Source organism: Myotis nattereri, assembly GCF_964212035.1.
Source record: "Myotis nattereri genome assembly, chromosome: 14".
In the NCBI taxonomy this organism is placed as follows: Eukaryota; Metazoa; Chordata; class Mammalia; order Chiroptera; family Vespertilionidae; genus Myotis; species Myotis nattereri.
In genome coordinates, this window is record NC_138089.1 from 27,742,726 (window position 1) to 27,763,914 (window position 21,189).

At 35.1% G+C, this 21,189-nt stretch overlaps 1 protein-coding gene across 2 annotated transcripts in view; it reads left to right on the top strand.

The window, feature by feature from the left end:
- PPARG (peroxisome proliferator activated receptor gamma) overlaps nucleotides 1–21,189 on the top strand; it is a 108,253-nt gene that overhangs the window by 33,046 nt on the left and 54,018 nt on the right. The window contains exon 1 of one of the 2 annotated variants that reach the window (XM_081105646.1): nucleotides 8,992–9,088. The exons of the other annotated variant lie outside the window; for it this stretch is intronic. Coding sequence (XP_080961772.1) covers nucleotides 9,007–9,088 — 82 coding nt within the window. The 5' untranslated portion in view covers nucleotides 8,992–9,006. Of the gene's footprint in view, nucleotides 1–8,991; nucleotides 9,089–21,189 lie in introns of those variants that run through there. 2 annotated transcript variants of the gene reach the window in all.

Genomic DNA, 21,189 nt, shown 5'->3' on the forward strand with positions numbered 1-21,189 from the left:
GTGCGTCTGTGATCCCAGTCATAAAATTAGTAAATTGCTTATTTTACATAAACTGAAACTACATGTAACTCTGTGTCTCTAAGCTTGCTTTAGGGTCATTGTGGATTGCTAGTGTGGTTCACCAGTGATGGGACATGCTACCTAGGGAAGCTTCATATAACTGATCTTGAAAAATGAATTGATAAAATTTGAACAATGAAGAAGATACATGTTTTAGAGGTTTAGAATTTCCCACAACATAAATATGGCTCAGTTGATAATATAACCCATTGTATTTTATTATGCTAGAAACCAAATCACTGGAGAGTGTAAGATATTGCATGCAAAGACAAGTTTACATAGTGTAGGTGGGATTACATAGTGTAGTGTCTTTGGTTCAAAAGTATAATAATTTGAAAAGTGTTCATTTGATCCCTAGAAAGTGGTTAGACAGGTTAGCTCTTTTTTGGGTATTACAGGCAAGTTAACTTTTAAAGGGATGGGGGAAGGAACTTTTCAGTTGATTTTTCTCTGAGACTTTTTTTTTATTAAAAAGTTTTAATGTTCACATTATTGCAGGTGTCCCCTTTTTGCCTACCTCCACTACCCCACCTCCCTCTTCCTTGGCCTTCACCAAACTATTGTCCATGTCCATGCTGTATGCATATATGTTCTTTAGTTAATCTCTTCACCTTTATTATCCAGTCATCCCTGTTCCCTCCCCTTGGGCATGGACCAATCTGTTCCATGTATCCATGCTTCCAGTTCCATTTTGTTTGTGAATTTATTTTGTTCATTAGATTCCACATATTAGTGAAAGCATATGGCATTTGTCTTTCTCTGACTGGCTTATTTCAGTTAGCATAGTACTCTCTAGTTCCATCCATGCTGTCGCAAAGGGTAAGAGCTTCTTTTGTATAGCTGCATAGTATTCCATTGGGTAAACGTACCACAGCTTTTTTATTTACTCATCTACTGATGGGCACTTGGGCTGTTTCCAGATCTTAGCTATTGTAAATAACACTGCTTTGAACATAGGGATAGGGGTGCATATATTCTTTCTGATTGGTGTTTTGAGATTCTTAGGATATATTCCCAGAAGTGGAATTGGTGGGTCAAAAGGCAGTTAGTTCCATTTTTAATTTCTTGAGGAAACTCCATACTGTTTTCCACAGTGGCTACACCAGTTTACATTCCCATAGTGCACAAGTGTTCCCTTTTCTCCACATCCTCCCCAGCACTTGTTGTTTGTTGATTTATTGATAGTAGCCACTCTGACAGGTGTGAAGTGATACCTCATTGTAATTTTTATTTGCATCTCTCGGATGATTAGTGATGTTGAACATTTTTTCGTATGTCTATTGGCCATCTGTATGTCCTCTTTGGAGAAGTGTCTATTCAGGTCCTTTGCTCATTTTTTCATTGGATTGTTTTTCTGGTGTTGAGTTGTACAAGTTCTTTATATATTTTGGAAATTAACCCCTTATCAGATGTATCATTGGCAAATATGTTCTCCCATATATTGGGTTCTCTTTTCATTTTGTTGATAGTTTCTTTTGCTGTGCAGAAGCTTTTTAGCTTGATGTAGTCCCATATATTTATATTTTCCTGAGTTTCCCTTGCTCTAAGATACATATTGGCAAAAATATTGCTGTGAGACATGTCTGAGATTTTACTGCCTATGTTTTCTTCTAGGATATTTATGGTTTTGTGACTTAAATTTAAGTCTTTTATCCATTTTGAGTTCATTCTTGTGTCTGGTGTAAGTTGGTGGTCTATTTCATTTTTTGTGTGTGTGCCTGTCCAATTTTCCTATCACCATTTATTGAAGAGAGTATCTTTACTCCATTGTATGCTCTTGCCTCCTTTACCAAATATTAATTTACCATAGAGGTGTAGGTTGATTTCTAGGCTCTCGGTTGTATTTCATGGATCTATATGTCTGTTCTTATGCCAGTACCAGGCTATTTTGATTACAAAGGCTTTGTAGTATATAGTTTGATATCTGGTATTGTGATACCTTCAACTTTGTTCAAATTTAACCAAGGATATAAAAGACCTGTACTCAGAGAACTACGTCATTTTAGAAAAAAATTAAGGAAGATACAAATAAGTGGAAGCATATACCATGTGCATGGATTGGAAAAATTAACATCATTAAAATGTCCATACTACCTAAAGCAATCTATAGATTCAACACAACTCCTATTAAAATAGCAATGGCATATTTCACAACCCAAAGTTTCGACACAGCAAGTTTGTGGCTGAACCCAGATAGGAACCTAAAACCTAGACTTTCTAGCTCCATTGTCAGTGTGCTTTTCCATATACTACACTGCTTCAGCATATAGAAGATCTTTTAAAATATCAAATATACATCTAATGGAGCTATTGGCTATAAGTTAACAATTTCATTGAATTATTTTTCTTTAAATCAATATGGTATATTAGTTTAAAATATTAACCTTGTATAGATAATATGTTACTTTTTGAAAATCTGAACCAAATGACAGTTTTTTATTAAAGAAGGTTGGATTTTGCCTTTTAAAAGACAATGAGATGTAACCTGGCATGGCTCAGTAGTTGAGCGTCAACCTATGAACCAGGAGGTCATGTTCAATTCCTGGTCAGGTCACATACCCAGTTTGGCAGGCAGGAAGCAGCCAATCAATGATTCTCTCTCATCATTGATGTTTCTCTCTCTCTCTCTCTCTCTCTCTCTCTCTCTCTCTCTCTCTCTCTCTTTCTCTCTCTCTCTCTCTCTCTCTCTCTCTCTCTCTCTCCCCCTCCCCCCTTTCCTCTGTGAAATCAATTTAAAAAAATTTTTTTAAAGAAATGAAATGGCCCTAGGCCAGGGGTGGGCAAACTTTTTGACTCGAGGGCCACAATGGGTTCTTAAACTGGACCGGAGGGCCAGAACAAAAGCATGGATGGAGTGTTTGTGTGAACTAGTATAAATTCAAAATAAACATCATTACATAAAAGGGTATGGTCTTTTTTTTTTTTAGTTTTATTCATTTCAAACTGCTGGATCCGGCCCGCGGGCCGTAGTTTGCCCACGGCTGCCCTAGCCGGTTTTGCTCAGTGGATAGAGCGTCAGCCTGTGAACTGAAAGGTCCCAGGTTTGATTCTGGTCAAGGGCACATGCCCAGGTTGTGGGCTGGATCCCCAGTGTGGGGCGTGCAGGAGGCAGCCGATCAATGATCCTCTCTCATCATGGATGTTTCTATCTCTCTCCTTCCTTCCTCTCTGAAATCAATAAAAATATATTTTAAAAAAGAAAAGAAAATGACATGTATTTAAAGACAACTTTCCTTTGTCTCTTCCTATGGGAATACCCAGCTTGCTGTGATGGTTGTGATGGATTTACATGATACAGGATTATTTGTTCTTCTAAAAGGCGAGTGTCCCATTGGAATGTCATTTCTTCCATGACGTGTCTCCTGTGACTATGAGGAAACTCTGAATTGATGCAACTACCACTAAAAGATGAGGTTCTGAGCCAACTTTAATTGCACTAGGAAAAAGCAGCAGTTCTGGGTAGGGGAAGAAGTGAACTTTAGGTAGTCATTCTAGTTGTTAGGAATTAGCTGGCTTCCTTTAGAGTACCATCAGGAAATTTAAGTCTTATTGTAACAAGAAGAAAATTGATGCTGTGCTCAGTTCATTAGGTCTCTAAACTCCTCCTTGAATGATACATGTGAGACATTTGGGGCAAGCAGCTGTTCTTTGATCATTCTCATCACCAACAAAAACAATAAACATATTTTATGCCAACCAGGAACTCTGTGCTAGGCTCCAGGGATATAAAGAGGTATTAGATATTGTTCTCTCAAGGAGTTCCTCACCTTTTAGGAGCTAGTTTAAGTGTTCTTGGCACTTTGACATGAAATGCAACTTTTAAAATGAGATTATAGCAAAAGAACACTATAAACACTATTCTATACTGATATTAATAGTTTATTTTACATAAAATAGAAGAGAGCAGTTTTTAAAATTTGAATTCAATCTAGAAAATGAAACCCAAGTTTAATCTATAGCCCAAAAAAAAGCAAGATTTCAAGAGTAATGCAACACAAAAAATATTTAATAATCTATTTCCTGGGGAATTTGATGCAAATAATTCTAAACACTGAATAATGCTTTTAAAACTTTATACAGACATAATTCTATGATTTTACTAACTATAAATGTTTAGGCCTCTTTTTGCTATTAATCATTCTTAACTGTTATTAGTCTAGTTCATCAATTTTCAACCGGTGTCCTGCAAGAATTTTTAAAACATGTGATACCTGACTATTTAGTCTGGGGTACTGACCCCTTTTCCCTTAGATTGTCAAATAAAATAATGACAGGACAAGAGCCAACACAATAATAGCTATCGAGTTTGAATGAATAAAAAATATACCTATTTTTTGTCAAATTGGCAAAAAAGATATATTTTTTGGTGTGCCACAGAATTTTAGTAATTAGTTCATGTGTGCCATGAGATGAAAAAGGTTGAAAATCACTGGTCTAGTTGCCTTCTTCTAAATGAACTAAAATTTTGGTAGTTTTTGACAGAGTAATATTCAGATTTTTTTGGCCAAAGATAGGTTCCATAAAATAATATTGAAGATTAAATATTGAAGAGTAGCCTTTTCATATACTAAACTGTCCATTGTTTTCAGCAGTCATAAACTGTGATAGAGTTAAATTAGCTCTTTATCCTCCTCTTATAATCATTCCTAATTAGCCCCATTTTTTTTTTCTCTTGCTGAGACTGTACTGTACCCACAACCACATCCATACCACTTTGGTCTCCAAAGTCCAAGGAGAAATTATCGTCTCAACCCCTACATTACACAAAGCCCTACATCCCTCAATAGAAGCTGAGTTAGTTTTAGTGGGTAGTACCTGAGGAAGATGGTCTTATACCGTTCTTCACTCTGTAAAATTACCAAAGACTATCCTTTAAGAGTTTTCCATACCCTAACCAGTTTGGCTCAGTGGATAGAGTGTCGGCCCACAGACTGAATGGTCCCAGGTTCGATTGCGGTCAAGGGCATGTACCCGGGTTGCAGACTTGATCCCAAGTTCTGGTCAGGCAGATAAGGAAACAACCGATCGAGGGATCTCTCTCACATCAATGTTTCTCTCTGTCTCTCCTCCCCACCCCGCTTCCACTCTTTCTAAAAATCAATGGAAACATATCCTCTGGTGAGGATTAAAAAAAAAAAGTTTTCCATAGAGTGAAAAGCAATAGACTTCTATGTAAAGGTATCTTTCAGATGCAAAGTGCTGGTAACCAATTGATATACAAAGCTTCTATGTCTAAAGCTCCAAGACCTTACATTACAGTGCAACTCACCAGCATGCTCTTTATGGATCATATTATAATATCCTTCAGATATTAATATAATAAAGACACTGAAGAACCTTAAGGCCATGAAGATAGATATTCACAAGCATGTCAAACTCTCATAAGTTTTCTGGTGACCATATATTGTCCATTAATATTAATAACTTGAATCAAGCAAATGTATTATTTCTGATATCAATGCATGCTAATTGACCTTCAAAGTTAAGTAAATTAAAAGATCCTTTTAATTTTAGATAATTTTTCTTAATATGGTTAAATGTGAATTCATTGAGGATAGAAATCTTGGCTCATTAATGTATTTATCTCCTATGCCTAAAATAACATCTGGAACTCAGCAGGTATTTGATGAATATTTGAGGAATGAATAAATGGATAGCTGTAAAATAAAATATGTCTTCAATATATAAGGACAAAACAGATGTATAATTAGATTCAATTTATTAGGCTCAATTAATCTTGTCCATTTTAATGTTCATGTGAGTAAGTTATTTCTTAAGTAATCTAGTGGTATAGTATGCTAGGATAAAATATTATCACTAACATAAAATATGATTAAACAATCCACATTCTATAAGTATTTTTAGTAACTTGGGGTGCTTCTTAGATTGCTTGATTTGTATATGCTGTCAAAAGTTTAGATATTTCTTTAGCCTGCTATGTGCCAGGCTAAAGATTAAACATAATCAAAATTGTAATTTTTGTTTATTCACTATTTTTGGGGTGCTTCTTAGATTGCTTGATTTGTATATGCTGTCAAAAGTTTAGATATTTCTTTAGCCTGCTATGTGCCAGGCTAAAGATTAAACATAATCAAAATTGTAATTTTTGTTTATTCACTATTTTTGAACTACACAAGATAAGAACACATTTTTTTCATCAGGCCAGCATCTAGCTCAATGCCTGCCAATATATTGTGATATATTGTCAATAAATATTTGTTGAACAAATAAAAGTATGGACAGGTTTTTGCTTTCAAGTAATGAATGTAGTCTAGGGGGAGAAGGAATGACAATGTGACAAGTGCAGTCTGAGAAGGAAAAAAAGAGAGAATAGAAGTAACAGTAAGTGAAGAGTCCAGAAATTGGTCCCTTTGATGGTAGTTAAAAAGAATGAATCTGTGTATTGCTCAAATTACAGAGAGTGCTACAGAATTTGAAAACCAGGTAATACTATTAACCTCTGAAACAAAACTAGGGTCTTCAGGTAGGATTATGTGGCATGAATGAGCTACATTCTAGCTACATTCCTCAGATGTAGGAATAAGAGGAAGAAGGGTAGTGAGAGACTCCTCAAACACCCCACCCTCACTCCCAGTATCAATGTGTATTAAAAACAGAATAACGCAGTTATTCATTGATATTCCTTGAAAGAGTTAACATATTTTTCCCTTTACCCACCTAATACTCTATTCCCATGATGCCTGGTTTATTAAAAGAGGTGATTTAGACATTTCTAAGAGTAAAAGTTGGTGACGGCCAGTAGTAGACTGGCCTGAAAATTAGAAGCCTAACAACCTAGATTCTAGTTTAAACCCTGTCACTACCTTACTGTTTAACCTGGAGAATTTACTTGTCATTTGGGGGCCTCATTTTCTCATTTTATTAACAAAATGTTTGACTCTAAAGAGTTTCTCTTACTAAAATGGTATCAATCTGCCAATTTTATCATTCTTATAATCTGGCATAATTTTAACATTTTAATAAACATGCCACTTTTTAAAAATTGGAGAGAATGGAATCTGAGGTCAGGAATGAGGTGGTGATCTGGAATTGGGTGAGACACTGCCACTTAATAGGAATAAGACTTAGTAGGAAAACACATCTTGGGACATTGAGTAGGACTATCTGTAAGAAAATGGGGCTTAAATTGTTGTTCTGTTTTATTAACAAGAAGAAAAGTGCTCTTGACTTTAATCATTTTTTTGATCTATCATAAAGTCAATCAAGAATCCTAAATTTAATTACACCTTTAAATATTATGTCATTGTGTCTATAATATAAGTAAATTTCCCACCATTGAGAGGGAAGGAGAAACTCTGTTATGGAGAATTCAAGTTGAATATAGTTCTATACAACGTATTCTGTACAACGAGAATTACCTCAGTCATTTGGATCTTTAACTTGATTTCCCTTATAAAGATTTTGGGGGCTTAAAATAATGATGTAATTGCCCAGCTGTCCATTTTATTCTATGCTGTTGAGATCCACTAAGTGTTTTCCCACCAAGCCGTTTCTCTGTGATTGACAAGGAAACTTTTGCTAGTCCCCTTGCAGGACAACTAGTTAATCAATGTAGATTAATCAGATATATATTTATTCCACTTGGGGAAATTGGGATAAGTGTAGTTCAGAGAATTATTGCCATCTGATATATTGCCCTATGTGGGATAGCTTTTTAAACCCACAAGTCACTGCAATTCTATTAAGCCACTTATGTGACAAGAGGAGACCAGCTCCCACATTGAATTTTGGCACAGCTAGTGTCTCCTCTTGCCAAAAAGGGCAAAGGTCTTGAGCAAGAAGCCAGCTTTTTCCTGATTACAAAACTGACCACATTCCTTGCCAACCTATCAGTGTAAGTCTATTTTTTCCTGGTAATGCACTATTCTTCTCAGAGAGAGCTCCACTTTTTTCATTATAACATGGTATTTGTCCTTTAAACATCAACTGATGCAACATTGCTGCACTGCTGTTGATGGATAAACTTAATGATCAAGTTTTTTAAAAGAAAACCTGATAGTAAAAAATCTAAACCTATTAGTCCCTACTTTCATTCTCTCAACTGTTTTAATTTTATAGAATTTGAGTAGCAGTCAGTATCATTTGGGGCTTTGTAAAGTAGTAGAATAAATACCTTAGCATATAGCATTTCCGTAGAATGCTGATAGCAAATTTTAAAAAATGAATACATGTTTAAATTAAAAATTTTTTCCAGATAAGATGAATAGAGGTTCAACCAGGGGTGGGTAGCGAAAAGAAAACTTTGTCCAAGTAAATTTATCTGGACAGAGATTTTAAGCTTTCCATTTAAGAAGCATTTGAGCCATAGCCGGTTTGGCTCAATGGATAGAGCATCGGCCTGCGAACTGAAGGGTCCCGGGTTTGATTTCAGTCAAGGTCACATGCCCAGGTTGTGGGCTTGATCCCCAGCAGGGGGCGTGCAGGAGGCAGCCGATCAATGATTCTCTCTCTTCATTGATGTTTCTATCTCTCGCTCTCCCTCTCTCTTCCTCTCTGAAATCAATAAAAATATATTTTTTAAAAAAGAAGCAATTGCATATTGAACAGTCTCTTTGCTCTGATAGTTCTAAATACTGTACAGCTCGCGCCCCTCATAAGACACTAAACATGTGGGTCACTGGCGAGACAGTGTGGCAATGTTTTCCTTGTAATGAATGTACCAAGTCTTGCCAAAGCAGTGAACAAAATTATGACACAACATTTTGTCACAGCTGGCTCTCTAACAGAAGAGTGCCAGCCAATTCAGGCCTAGTTCTTTGTGTGTTTATTCCCACCTCTCCCGAATATTTGGAAACTGATGTCCTGACTCATTGGTGTGTTCACAAGTTCTACTACCACAAGTCTTTTTCTTTTAACGGATTGGTCTTTTGCAAGAAATAGACAAAATATCAGTGTGAATTACACCAATTCCTATTCCATGCTGTTATGGGTGAAACTCTGGGAGATTCTCTTATTGACCCAGAAAGTGATTCCTTCGCTGATACACTGTCTGCAAGCACTTCACAAGGTAAAGTCCATTCCAGATATGGCTATGGGGTACTTTGGGCATTTATAGAAGGTTAAAATTGCTCTTGTAGTTTGTTTTCTAAGTTATATTTGTTATAATTCTGTTATGTGTATAGTGCAGTATTTTAATGCTTAGTTTGCTGCTATAGTGTTTGCTTATAAGAATATTCAGAACTTTAAAAAGAAAATTAAACTATATTTTATCTCTGTGCATGGCTCCCATTTCTTGAATTTTAAGCATTAAAGATAGATTTATATAAAAAGAGCTATTCATTTTATTTTCCGGATTTATATGTTTGCCAAAATATTTAAGGTCTTTTTAGACTACCTGAAGAGTCACCTTTTCTCCCTTTTACTCTTATATGTTAGATATTTCTCACAGCAGTTTTTATTCCTCTTATAGCATTTTCATTCCTTTTAAAGCCCTCTCAGCATGTTTTTGTTCCACTTTGAAATCTATATATTTATGTGTACATTTTAATCTCTCCCAAAGAATTGTAAGCTTCCAGAGTGTGGGACCAAGTTAAATACTTCTTTATATTTCTTAGGTTACCTAGCATAGATCCTTATGCACTGTAGAATCGATTGTGGGGACCTTGGAGAATGTCTATTCTAAGCATCTCATTTTACACATAAAGAAAATGAGGTCTCTAAATGCCTATTTCATGCTAAATAAGTGACTAATTTTTACGTTTACATACACACACATATGTATATATATGATTCAAATAGATATCCCATTTTTCAACATTTCTTTCTTGGATTTTGCAAAATGTAAGTTTTTCCCTTTTTTAACCCATTTTTCCAGTTTAATGTTTTTTTTTTTATTACAGTTGACATTCAATATTATATTAGTTTCAGGTATACAGCAGAGTTCTTCCTTTCTCTACCTCCTTCTACTGGAGTTTCTTACCACAGCTTCTTCTGTTTTGTACTGTTTTGTATTTATTTCTATTTATGTATGTTTTTCTCCTAGATGCTAAAAATAGATTGGGTTAACTAGTGTGGTTCATGTTTTACAATATAAGTGCTAAAATATTAAAATTAAGTTATGTAATTCTTGGAATTATGGCTTTACAATTTAACATTGTAATTTTTCTGGAAGCCTGAAGTTCAGACGTATCAATCGCAATTTTTTAAAACATCATGCTTTCTAAAAAATAGTTTTAAATATTTCCTGAAATACTATTTAATTTTATTGTGATGATTTGACCCAATGTATATTTCTCTCATCTGAACCTCTTAAAAAGAAGTTTAGTTTCATTATATGATATAAAAGTCTGTTATTCTATTTTTCTGCAATCCATAAAATTATTGCTATCTTTCTCCAGTTATTGATTTAGTTGGAATCAGGGCAGAATGGCCTAGCTATACTGTGAAACAGTTCTTGTGTCAAAATTTGATAGTTTTGTCTGTTTGAAATTAATATGTCCACAGTGCAGTGCAACAAATATTTTAGCTTTAACTGGGGGACAAGTACTATTTGTAGTGAGGGATAATTTAAGTTAGTTTTCATTCTATACAGATCTCTTTATTTTTGTGCCTTGAATTTGCCCTGGATTTAATTTATTTATTTATTTATTTTTTTGAGTCTCAAATCTCCCAGAGAATAACCCAATACTTTTCTTCCTAACCAACATGGTACAGAATAGAATGATTACAATTAAGAAATTATATATTGTACCAATAATTTAACTCTTGTTTTATATGGTCTCTGATTACTTCTTATTCACAGTGTTTTTCTGTTAAAAATATGAGGTCCTAAAGGTCAAAGACCTGTGGTTAACTTCTATTGTATTTTATAGATTACCATGAAATACTTATTCTACCTTTGCCAAAACAGACAAACTTGAAAATAAATTGGGAATATGATCATTATTAACTATTTGAGTCCAGCAGAGATGAAACACTGTAGAGAGTAGGTATTTGGTCTAGACACAGTAATTAATGTTGATGTTCCGTCTTCCTCATCATAGACAAGATGGAATTGGGAGTTGTTACCCAATAGCTGGGTCCTGCTATTGAAGAAAAAAGTGGCTCATTGAGTGTGAATGACCAAATGTCCAGCTGTATTGGTCATATTCATGATATTAAAAACTCTGTGTAGCCATTATGCCCAAAAAGGACTTTTCCACTTTTTTCTGGGCTCCATGATCATTGTGACCCACTTTATCTTATTCCCCTTTCTGTTTTCATCATGATCTTCTCAGGCAACCCCAAGTAACCCCATGATGGCTCTGAAATCACTTCCACTAGTAAAAATTGGCAAGATTGAAGGGAAGCTTCCACAAACTCAAGCTGAATATGCCTTCTGCTTTCTGTGCCAGACTTAGTCCTATGTGAATTCTCTAATTTTAAGTTGTTGCACCAGAGCATTGAAAGATGATGACACACTTGTCCTTTGGAGCTGATTGAGCAATGGAAATATGCCTTAGAGACATGACAAATGCTGCAATAGATGATTCTTGAAACGAGAGTCTCTCCTGAGATAGGAGTAAATGATTGATTGCCCATCATTTTTTACTGAGGGAAACTTAAACTGTGTCCATGTGACTCCAGGCAACTATATACTTGGAACCATTTTGGTAATTGACCAAAGTGTTCACCTTTCCAAAAGTTCCAAGGGACCAGAAGTTTGAAGGGACCAATGTAGTATCAGAGGATGTAACCACCCCAACCTTGTCTTGGCCACATACTTTCTGTGTGAGTTTGAGCAAATCACTTATTCTCTCTGCCCTCCATTTCTGCACACAATTAACAGAAAATACAGGGTTTTTGTGAGGATTAAATGACACAATATTTATGAAAGTACATCTGAAGCCATATATATGGTTTATTGTTTTGGCCTTGTAGTATTAATCACTTGTGGATAGAAGACTTATATAATCTTCCTAAATGCCTAAATTTGAAGTATTTTAAGGAATATGGGGGGTAGGGGATGGCAGAATCCTTTATGCACCAAAATAAGTGGCAGTTTTGAATGAAATGAAGTTTCTGCATAACTTCCCATGAATGTGTTAATAAGGAAATGATCAAAATTAAAGAAAGCATCTTTATGTCTTATTTTTTTAATGGAGGAATTACCTCCCACTTTCATTAACATTTGTCTATGAAAAGATTGAATTTCCAAAAGTTGAAATTATTTTTGGAGCCTAAATGAGAGTGATGATTACATGTTTTCTTCTCAGAAACATTGAAAAACTGTCTTCAATTATAATGTTCTCTATATGATGAAAAGTTAGGTTATTGACATCACCCTGAATTTCATAATCTAACACGTAATAATAATTCAAGGCCTTTTTCTAGAATTTTATTGTTGTCCATATTAATTTTTTTTAATATGGCTCTAGTTTTATCATTTATTTCTGATTTAACTGTTCAAATCTCTCTTCTTGTCACCAGGACTTAGAGATTTGGTAGATTTCTAGACTCTGAGAATCTCTTGTTTTGAAACATGGTCATTTCTCTTGTTATTTCCTCCAAATTATGAATTATAGGAAATACTCAAAACAAATGTCATTTATATTAGATGCTTACAAGAAGACACAGCATTTAAAAAAAATTGTTTTCCCCTATCAGCCCTCAGGAATATAACTTGTCTTGAAAACTATCTGACAGCAATTATCCATTTAAACTATTAATTGACGTGCATGAGTCATTAAATGAAAACAATTTTTATACATTTGAAAGAGGTTTTTATAGGTTACTATCTTTGTCAGCATTCTCACTTATAATTTGAATAAGATCACCTCGAGGAAATTCTAAAATCATCATACCTCTTTGTAAGGTACATATTCTTTGTTTCAGAGAAAATGTGAGCTAAGCAAATTTCTTCATTGTATTAGATCAACAAAAGTGACACAAGGTTTCTGTTACTTAAGGTACCTTTAGATACCCTTAAGTTGGGCATTAGAAAGTTGTCCAGCAAATGCTTCCTGTTCATCTGCTAGTGTTGAATATTTGTGAAACTATGTGATAGAGAATGAATCAGACTCATTTGAATGGAGCTAAGTTTCTATAAACCTCTACCAAATTGCCCTTTTTTGTAGACAGAGTTTGCACCTCTGACTAAATTAGAGACACGGGAATTGCACATGTACCTGATAGTAACTGCAATCCAACTCTACAACCTTGAATTAAAATCACATGGCTGTTTGAGTACACAGGTTTTTAGACTCATATAATTTTTGTTTGAATAAGGGATTGGCAACACAAGATTGAGATTCCCACAGTGGGGAATTGCTTGCATTATGAAGTAAATTTAAAACAGTCAGCTGCTAATTACCTACATGTGAATTATCCCTCACTACTTCATGCCAGGATTTCTGTATGGCTTTTAGCTGACCTTCTCAATAGGAAACTCTCAGCCAGCCAATCCAATTTGCAAAATAAGTGGTCCTAAAAAAACAGCCTTCTCATCAGTATTGAACACCTACTATAGTGGACACTGAAGTCTAAACACCTTTGCCTGGCTTTCGAAGTACTTTATAATCTGATTCCACTTTATCGTCTTATTTCCCTACAAACCATAGTGATTGGCCTGGGATTTAATAGAACTAATTTCATTATCCCAAGAATAAGCCATATTCACTGTGGCCACCAAGCCTATGACATTCTGGAAAGCCCTTCTTAATGCTTCCATCTTTTCAAATCCTCCCTGTCCTTCAAGGTCAAGTTCAAGTAATGTCTATGCTGTGAAGCATTCTCTGAATACACTACCGTTGATGCTGTCCCTCTCCTACAAACTGAAACTATGTCCAGACTATGTCTCCTATCCTCCCTCCACTGCTACCACCCTGATCCAAGCCTGGATTGCTATCCCAATCTCTCAAGAGGTTTTCCTGCCTCTGCCCTTGTCTCCCAATAGCCTTGTCTCAGCCCACCATCCAGAGGGATTATTTTAAAAAGTCAGTTAGATCTGTCATTCTGCTCAAAACCCTGCATTGGCTCCCCACGTCACTTATAACAAAAGCCCCCGTCTGCCCCACAGCGCCCACCCCACCCAGTCACTCTCGTCCCCTCTTGTATCTCTCTGCCCTTTGCTCACTCTGTTCCCACCACACTGGCCTCCTTGCTGTTCTTCCAACATTCCACACCTGCTCCTTGCCTCAGTGCTTTTGCTTCTCCTGGCCTCTTAGCTGACTCTCTCAGCTCCTTTTCATCTTTGCTCAGATGTTACCTTCTAGGGAGGACTACCTTGACCCCCTATTTAATTATCTATTCTCTCCACTGCCCTTCCCCTCCCCCTGCTCTAAACTTTATTTCTAAAATACCCTATAATGTATTTATTTATGTATTGCATTTATTGTTTATTGTCCACTTTATCCCACTAGCATATCAACCCCACGAGGGTAGAGATCTTTGCCTACTTTGCTCCCCCACTGGTATATACCAAATGCCTAGAACATGCTCTATGAATAGCAGGGCTCATTAATAATTGTTAAAGTGAAATAATAAAATTCTCTAACCTTTTTGGTCTGTATCATATAATTTAGCCCTTAATTAGAGAAATACCTGATATTGTTTTCTGTTTTATATGTTCCCTAGGCTAAATTATGTATGTAGTCAACTGAGGGTAAGACCCAGGTTTTATTCTCTTTATTATTTGACAAATATCTAACACAGCAATTTTCAACCTTTTTCATCTCATGGCACACATAAACTAATTACTATGCAGTACACCTAAAAATATGCTATATTTTTTGCCAATCTCACAAAAAATATAGGTATAATTTTGATCCATTCACACTGGATGGCTATTGTTGTGTTGGCTGTTGTATTTTTATTTGACAGTCTAAAGGAAAAGAGGTCAGTGCTTCTGACTAAATAATCGGGTATTGCATGTCTTAAAAATTCTTGCTGCACACCAGTTGGAAATGGCTGATCTAACACATAATAGGTATCTAATAAGCTTTTGTTGACTTACTAATACAAAGCTGACCTCCTGCTTTACCTTGGCAGCTCCTGAGGTCAAGCACTGGAATGTATTTAGTAAGTACAAACAAAAGTTTAGTGTAAACTAAATACTAGTCTAAAACCAATGCTAATATAAACAAACAAACAATACTAAATATGCTAAACACAAGTACAAACATATCTTGAATTACCTATTGCTTACAGTTATTTGCACCATGCCCTTTCATTGGTTTGAATATCATTAGTTGAGTATCTTTCAATGTTAATTTGAATGTCATAAATTTGTGAATTATCCAAATGCCTGGCTTCTTCTGCAAGTCTGCCTACTTTTTTTTTAATCCTTTATTGTTTAAAGTATTACATGAGTCTCCTTTTTCCCCCCATTGACCTCTCCCCTGCCACCCCCACCCCCAAGCACAAGCCCTCAGCCTCCTACTGTCTGTGCCCATTGGTTTTGCTCATATGCATGCATACAAGTCCTTTGGTTGATCTTTTACCCCCTCACTCCCTGCTTTCCCTCATAGGTTGTACAGTCTGTCTGATGCTTCTATATCTCTGGCTCTATTTTTGTTCATCAGTTTATGTTGTTCATTATATTCCACAAATGAGTGAGATCATGTGATATTTATCTTTCTCTGACTGGCTTATTACACTTAGCATAATGCTCTCTAGTTCTGTTCATGCTGTTGCAAATGGTAAGAATTCCTTCTTTTTTACAATGGCGTAGAATTCCATTGTGTAGATGTACCACAGTTTTCTAATCCATTCGTCTGCTGATGGGCACCTAGGCTGTTTCCAAATCTTAGCTATTGTAAACTGTGCTGCTATGAACATAGGGGTGTATAAGTCTGCCTACTTTTTTAAACTTCTAGTATTCATTTGAACTTCCAAGAGACTAATTTTCTAACAGTAGTAAGAAAAATAACTTATTTAATTACTAACTAATATTCAACATTTAAAGCACTTAAAGCTATACCTGATATGTAATAGGTGCCTAACAAATGTTAATTTTGTCTTCACACACTTAAAATGTAAGTTACCACTTTGGGATAATACAGGTTTTTATTATTCATGCTTTCTAAAGTTTTCTATTATCAGATTTATTGTTTACCCTCTTATAATCTTTTCCTTAGCATTTTTCAAAACATTTAGATATTATCTGATATTTATTATTAATCATAGTTCCAGAAGAATGAAAGGTTTAATTTCTTATTTTGGCAAAGAGCCAATGGCAAAACTTAGTAATAGAACAACAGTTCTAGTATTTTTCAGATGTTCTGGGCATGTGAACACAATGGCTCCCCTTGCTTCTTCTAATTAAGTCACTTCTTATGGAAAATGGAAAATATTTATTGCTCTTATGTTTTTGCTTGCATTAGCAATTAAATATTTTTAATGTAAGATCATTGGATATTATTTTGCTAATGTCTTGTACTTTACATAAAACTCTGCCTTTATTTTAGTGTGTGGTGTTTTTTTTAATTGTAGGCCTGTTATATTAGATGTCTGGGCAAGTTTGCTTAGTTGACTAAAATATGATGCTAATAAGAACCAAAAGTGTGCATTGGACATAAGTATGGCCAGAGTTACATAGAAATCTTTGCCATTGATACAGGCCACATCTCTAGTCAATTACATGATACAAATAATTGACCCAGGATAAACCAATTCAATTTGCAAGTGTATGTCCTATGTAAAATCTATTCATCTTTGATATTATATTCACTTATTTGTTATCACTTAAGTTGTTATCAGGTAATATAAGGGGCATGCTGGATGATAGAGACAAGTATCTTTTCCTTATGATATTTTTATCAATAATAATTCAAATCCTAATCATCCCACTGGGCCCTCATAATTCAAAAGCCATATCTACCATGAAGTTATTCTCAATTATTTCAGAACACGTTAGTCTCCTTCTCCTCCCCATTTCTAGAGCACTATTGTTTCTATCACTACTTTGATCTCTATACTTTTATTAAACATCTTTCACCTTGGTAACTTCTAAAGATCAAGAACTATAATTGTAATGTATGTCTTGTGAGGCCTAAAAAATACCTTGAACATAGTATTAAACAATTGGGTATCTTGATTTGAAATGATTTTGATTTTATATTACTGAATGAGCATAAATTGAGATTAAGATATTGAGAAATAAAAATTCCAAAGAAAGTAAAACAGGGAAAGCTTTTAAAAAGAGAAACACCATAATAAAATATAATGATAATTCTTCTAAGAAGCAAGGTTTTTAAAATAGATTGTTGATCCATTTATTGACAAGATCATCTTTTCCCCAGTACACTGAAGTGGCATTTTTGTCATAAACCAGATGCCTATGTAACTGTTGGATTGATTCTGGACTTGCTCTTCTGTTGCATTTGTCTATTTTTTCTATTTTTGCACAAATTAATATGTTGTCTTAATTACTGTAGCTTTATAATTGGGCTTAATATCTGGTAGTAGAGTCCTCCAGCATTGTTTTTCTCTTTAAAGTTGCCTTGGCTATTTTTGGTCCTTTGAATTTCCATAGAAATTTAGACTCAGCATGTCAGTTTTCACACAAAAATGGTAGGATATTGAATAAATTTTTTTCTGAGCCTATAGATAAATGTAGAGAGAATTGACAGCGTTACAATAATGAGTCTTCCAATCTGTGAACATGGTATATTTAAATATTCTTTCATTTTTTTCAATAATACTTCTGAGTTTTCATGTAGAGATCTTATACATATTTTGCTAGATGTTTTCCCCCAGGTATTTGAGGTTTAATGTTATTGTAAAAATCATTTTTAAATGTCATTTTTATTTGTTGTTGGCTTACACAATTGATTTTTAAATATTGACCCTCTTTACAGCAACTTTGCTAAATTCTCTTAACTGCAATGTTTTTTATACAATCACATCATGTGTGAATAATATTAGTTTTCTTTTTTCTTTTCTAACCCTCATGTCTCTTTTCCCCTGTTGTATTAGATAGGATTTCCAATATATTGTTATTCCTAATTTCAAAAGGAAAGCTTTAAATATTTTAGCATCATACATGATTGGTACTTTAGGTATTTTGTTTGTTTTTTATAGATATTCCCTATCAGATTAATGAAGTTCCCTTTCCTTCCCAGTTAAGAAGTTTGTTTTTTTTTAAATCATGAATGAGAGTCAAGTTATATCAAATGCTTTAATATAGAATATTTTTGGTAATGCTCTAATAGCTCAGGAGGAAGGTCTAAAATATGAAAAATGTTTACTCTGGACATTTTAATAGCACATTGTAAAATGTTTTAAGATAATTCATAGTATTGCTTGTTTAAAAACAAAAAATGGGCCAATAACCACTAGCCATCTGGCTACATCTGTTTTGACACTTTTGTTCTTAGTGTTTGTTTCGCTTACGACCATTGTCTTCTCATTAACAGTGCTTGGCGCAGTAAATTGAAAACAAAAGAAGAAACAGAAGCATAGTGTATCACATAATTTTGCCAGACGAAAAAACTCTAAGTAAGATAGTGCCTTTCCCTTCTATGATGATTTCAAGCTATTAGAGATGCTTCAGTACTAAAGCATTGTTTAAAACCTCCCACCCATCCTGGTTGCAGGAGGTCCTTTACAATGTTTGAGAGGTGGACACACCAAAGAGAAACAGTACTTTGGCAGATCTTTAATGGTTTCCTCTTTTTTGACTAGTTACAAATTTCTGGAGCATTCTTTTTATTTTTTTCCCTTCCATTCAGTCTCCCTTCTCTCATTTTTATTCCCCTATCACTGCAAAGCCAAAACCAAAATGTGAAGAGGGAGATAGCCAGGAGGAAACATTCCAGTTCCTTTTTTCTGACCTAAGCACTATTCTTCATGTGCTAGCAGGCAAAGTAGGGATTTTCTGCTAAACCAGAGCAACTAACTGTTCAACAGATTGGGCCTGCATCTTAATTAGGTTATGAATAGTAAATCTCCCTTTAGAAACATGTAAAGATAGTTTCAGCATAAGAAGCAAGCTTGACTATAGGGAGCAAGAGGACATGCATTTCCAGCTAAGGAAGAAGAAATGAAGGAGGGCATGATCCTGTCATCTTGTCTCCTGATAGCTCAGGAATGGATTAGGCAAGCTATCTAAACAGCATGTGGCATTACAAGAGAAACAGGTACATATGGTAAAGGGCAAATATGCAAAGGATGATAACTGTATGTTTAGGAAACGAAAAAAGTTACAAACTGCAACATAGGTTAGACGATTATTTCACAAACTGTACTCCATCAAATGTTAAACTTCTCAAATATTGCATACTGTGCCCTCTCCTCTCTTGTATTTTCTCAGGAATTAAATTAGTCGAAGAAGTCCCACAGTAAACCTGTTTAACCTTACTTGACTAGCATTTCCTAAATTTACTTGCCCACCAGAATTTTTTTCTTTTTAATTATTTTAAAAAGAACATCATTAACATATGTATAACACAGTTGGGGAAATGCCAGATAAGACTGACTTTCCTGGCTACAAAAGAGCAATTAAGCAATGGAATAAGTAACCAAGAGAAGCTGTGTACTCTCCTTTTCCAGAGGCCTTTAAAACAGGACATCTGTTTTAGGCGTAGTCCTGTTTGAACAATGGGACTATACTGGTGTTTCTTCCTCTTCCTGTCCCCTAGTGGTAGCATTGGAGGCTTTTAGTCCACCTTTTACATGATTCTAGTACTTTGGTTATTAATAAGTGCAAAAATGACCACTGTTACCAATAATTATATTTATTGAGGACTTATTCAGTGTCTGGCCCTCTGCTAGATACAGGAGACAGAAAACCTGGATTCTTAATCAGCCTCTAACCAACGGTGGGCAAATCACTCTGCCTCCTTTTCTTCATCTGTCAAATGAGGAATTTAGGTTATCTCAAAAAGGCCGTTTGTGCTCTAATATTTCAGGATGATTTTTGTCTCTGGATAGCAGCTCTTAAAATGGGAGAAGAATTTAAAAATTCTGAGGTCAATTTACACTGCAAAATGATTTTCATGAATCAATAAGGAGGGGCTGGATAAATAAGTTGGAACTATATTTACAAGTTCTAAGGTATCAAACTGAAACAAATAGGAAGGCATTTTAAAAAGTCATTTATTGCCTACCTGGTTTGGCTCAGTGGATAGAGCATCAGCCTGAGAACTGAAGGGTCCCAGGTTCGATTCCAGTCAAGGGCATGTACCTTGGTTGCGGGCACATCCCCAGTGGGAGGTGTGCAGGAGGCAGCTGATCGATGTTTCTCTCTCATCGATGTTTCTGGCTCTGTATCTCTCTCCCTTCCTCTCTGTAAAAAATCAATAAAATATATATATTAAAAAAATAAAAAATAAAAAGTTATTTAGGGTCTCTGAAAGGGCACTTCCAACAAGACTACTAAGTTTTAGAGAATATATGAAAGGCTTTTTTCTGGCACCTATTATTGTTGCACAGCTTAGCACATCTGTCTAATGAAGCCTTTATTTGAGAATTATTCTTCAAAGTACATCCCAGCCTCCTGTACCTGATACATCAAATGTATTCAGTTTAGAAAGTTAAGTGTGCAGCCTTGAAGTTTTAAACCATCTGGGTAGGTAACCCAGTTCTACAATTTAGTAACTGTGTTCTTGGACAGATTACTTCCAAATCTGTGCCTTAGTTTCCTCTTTTTTAAAGAGAATTATAAGTGTACCTACCTCATAGGGATGTTGTGAAGATTAAATGGGATGATTCAAATGCTGTATTTAGCACAATACTTAGCAAAGATTTGGGGTTCTATTAATATTAGCTAATATAATTATTAACACGTTAAGCGCCCTGTCAGTCACCGGTAATTCACACTATACTTTCCGTCCCAAAGACAAAACAGACTGGGCGCTTAACGTGTTAAGGACATGCAGCATTTCCCCAGATAGTCTAATAGAAGTTTTTCTTTTCATAAGGGACAGCATAAAATACCAAAGGGAAATTAGATAGTTCTGGTGCTTGATTTTATAATCTAGCATCTTTTCTGACCTGCTGCTTCCATACTCCCAAATAATGCTGCCTTTCAGATAAGAGAAGTTACTTTATTTTTGCATCTTGGTTGTATTTTTGTTTAAAGTGCTTTGTACTTTGTAATATTGTGCAAAGTCTGCTCACTGACTATAATATAGTTTAAAGCCAAGTTTGAAGGTCTAAGATAAAGGTCACATATTCATGTCCTTCCTC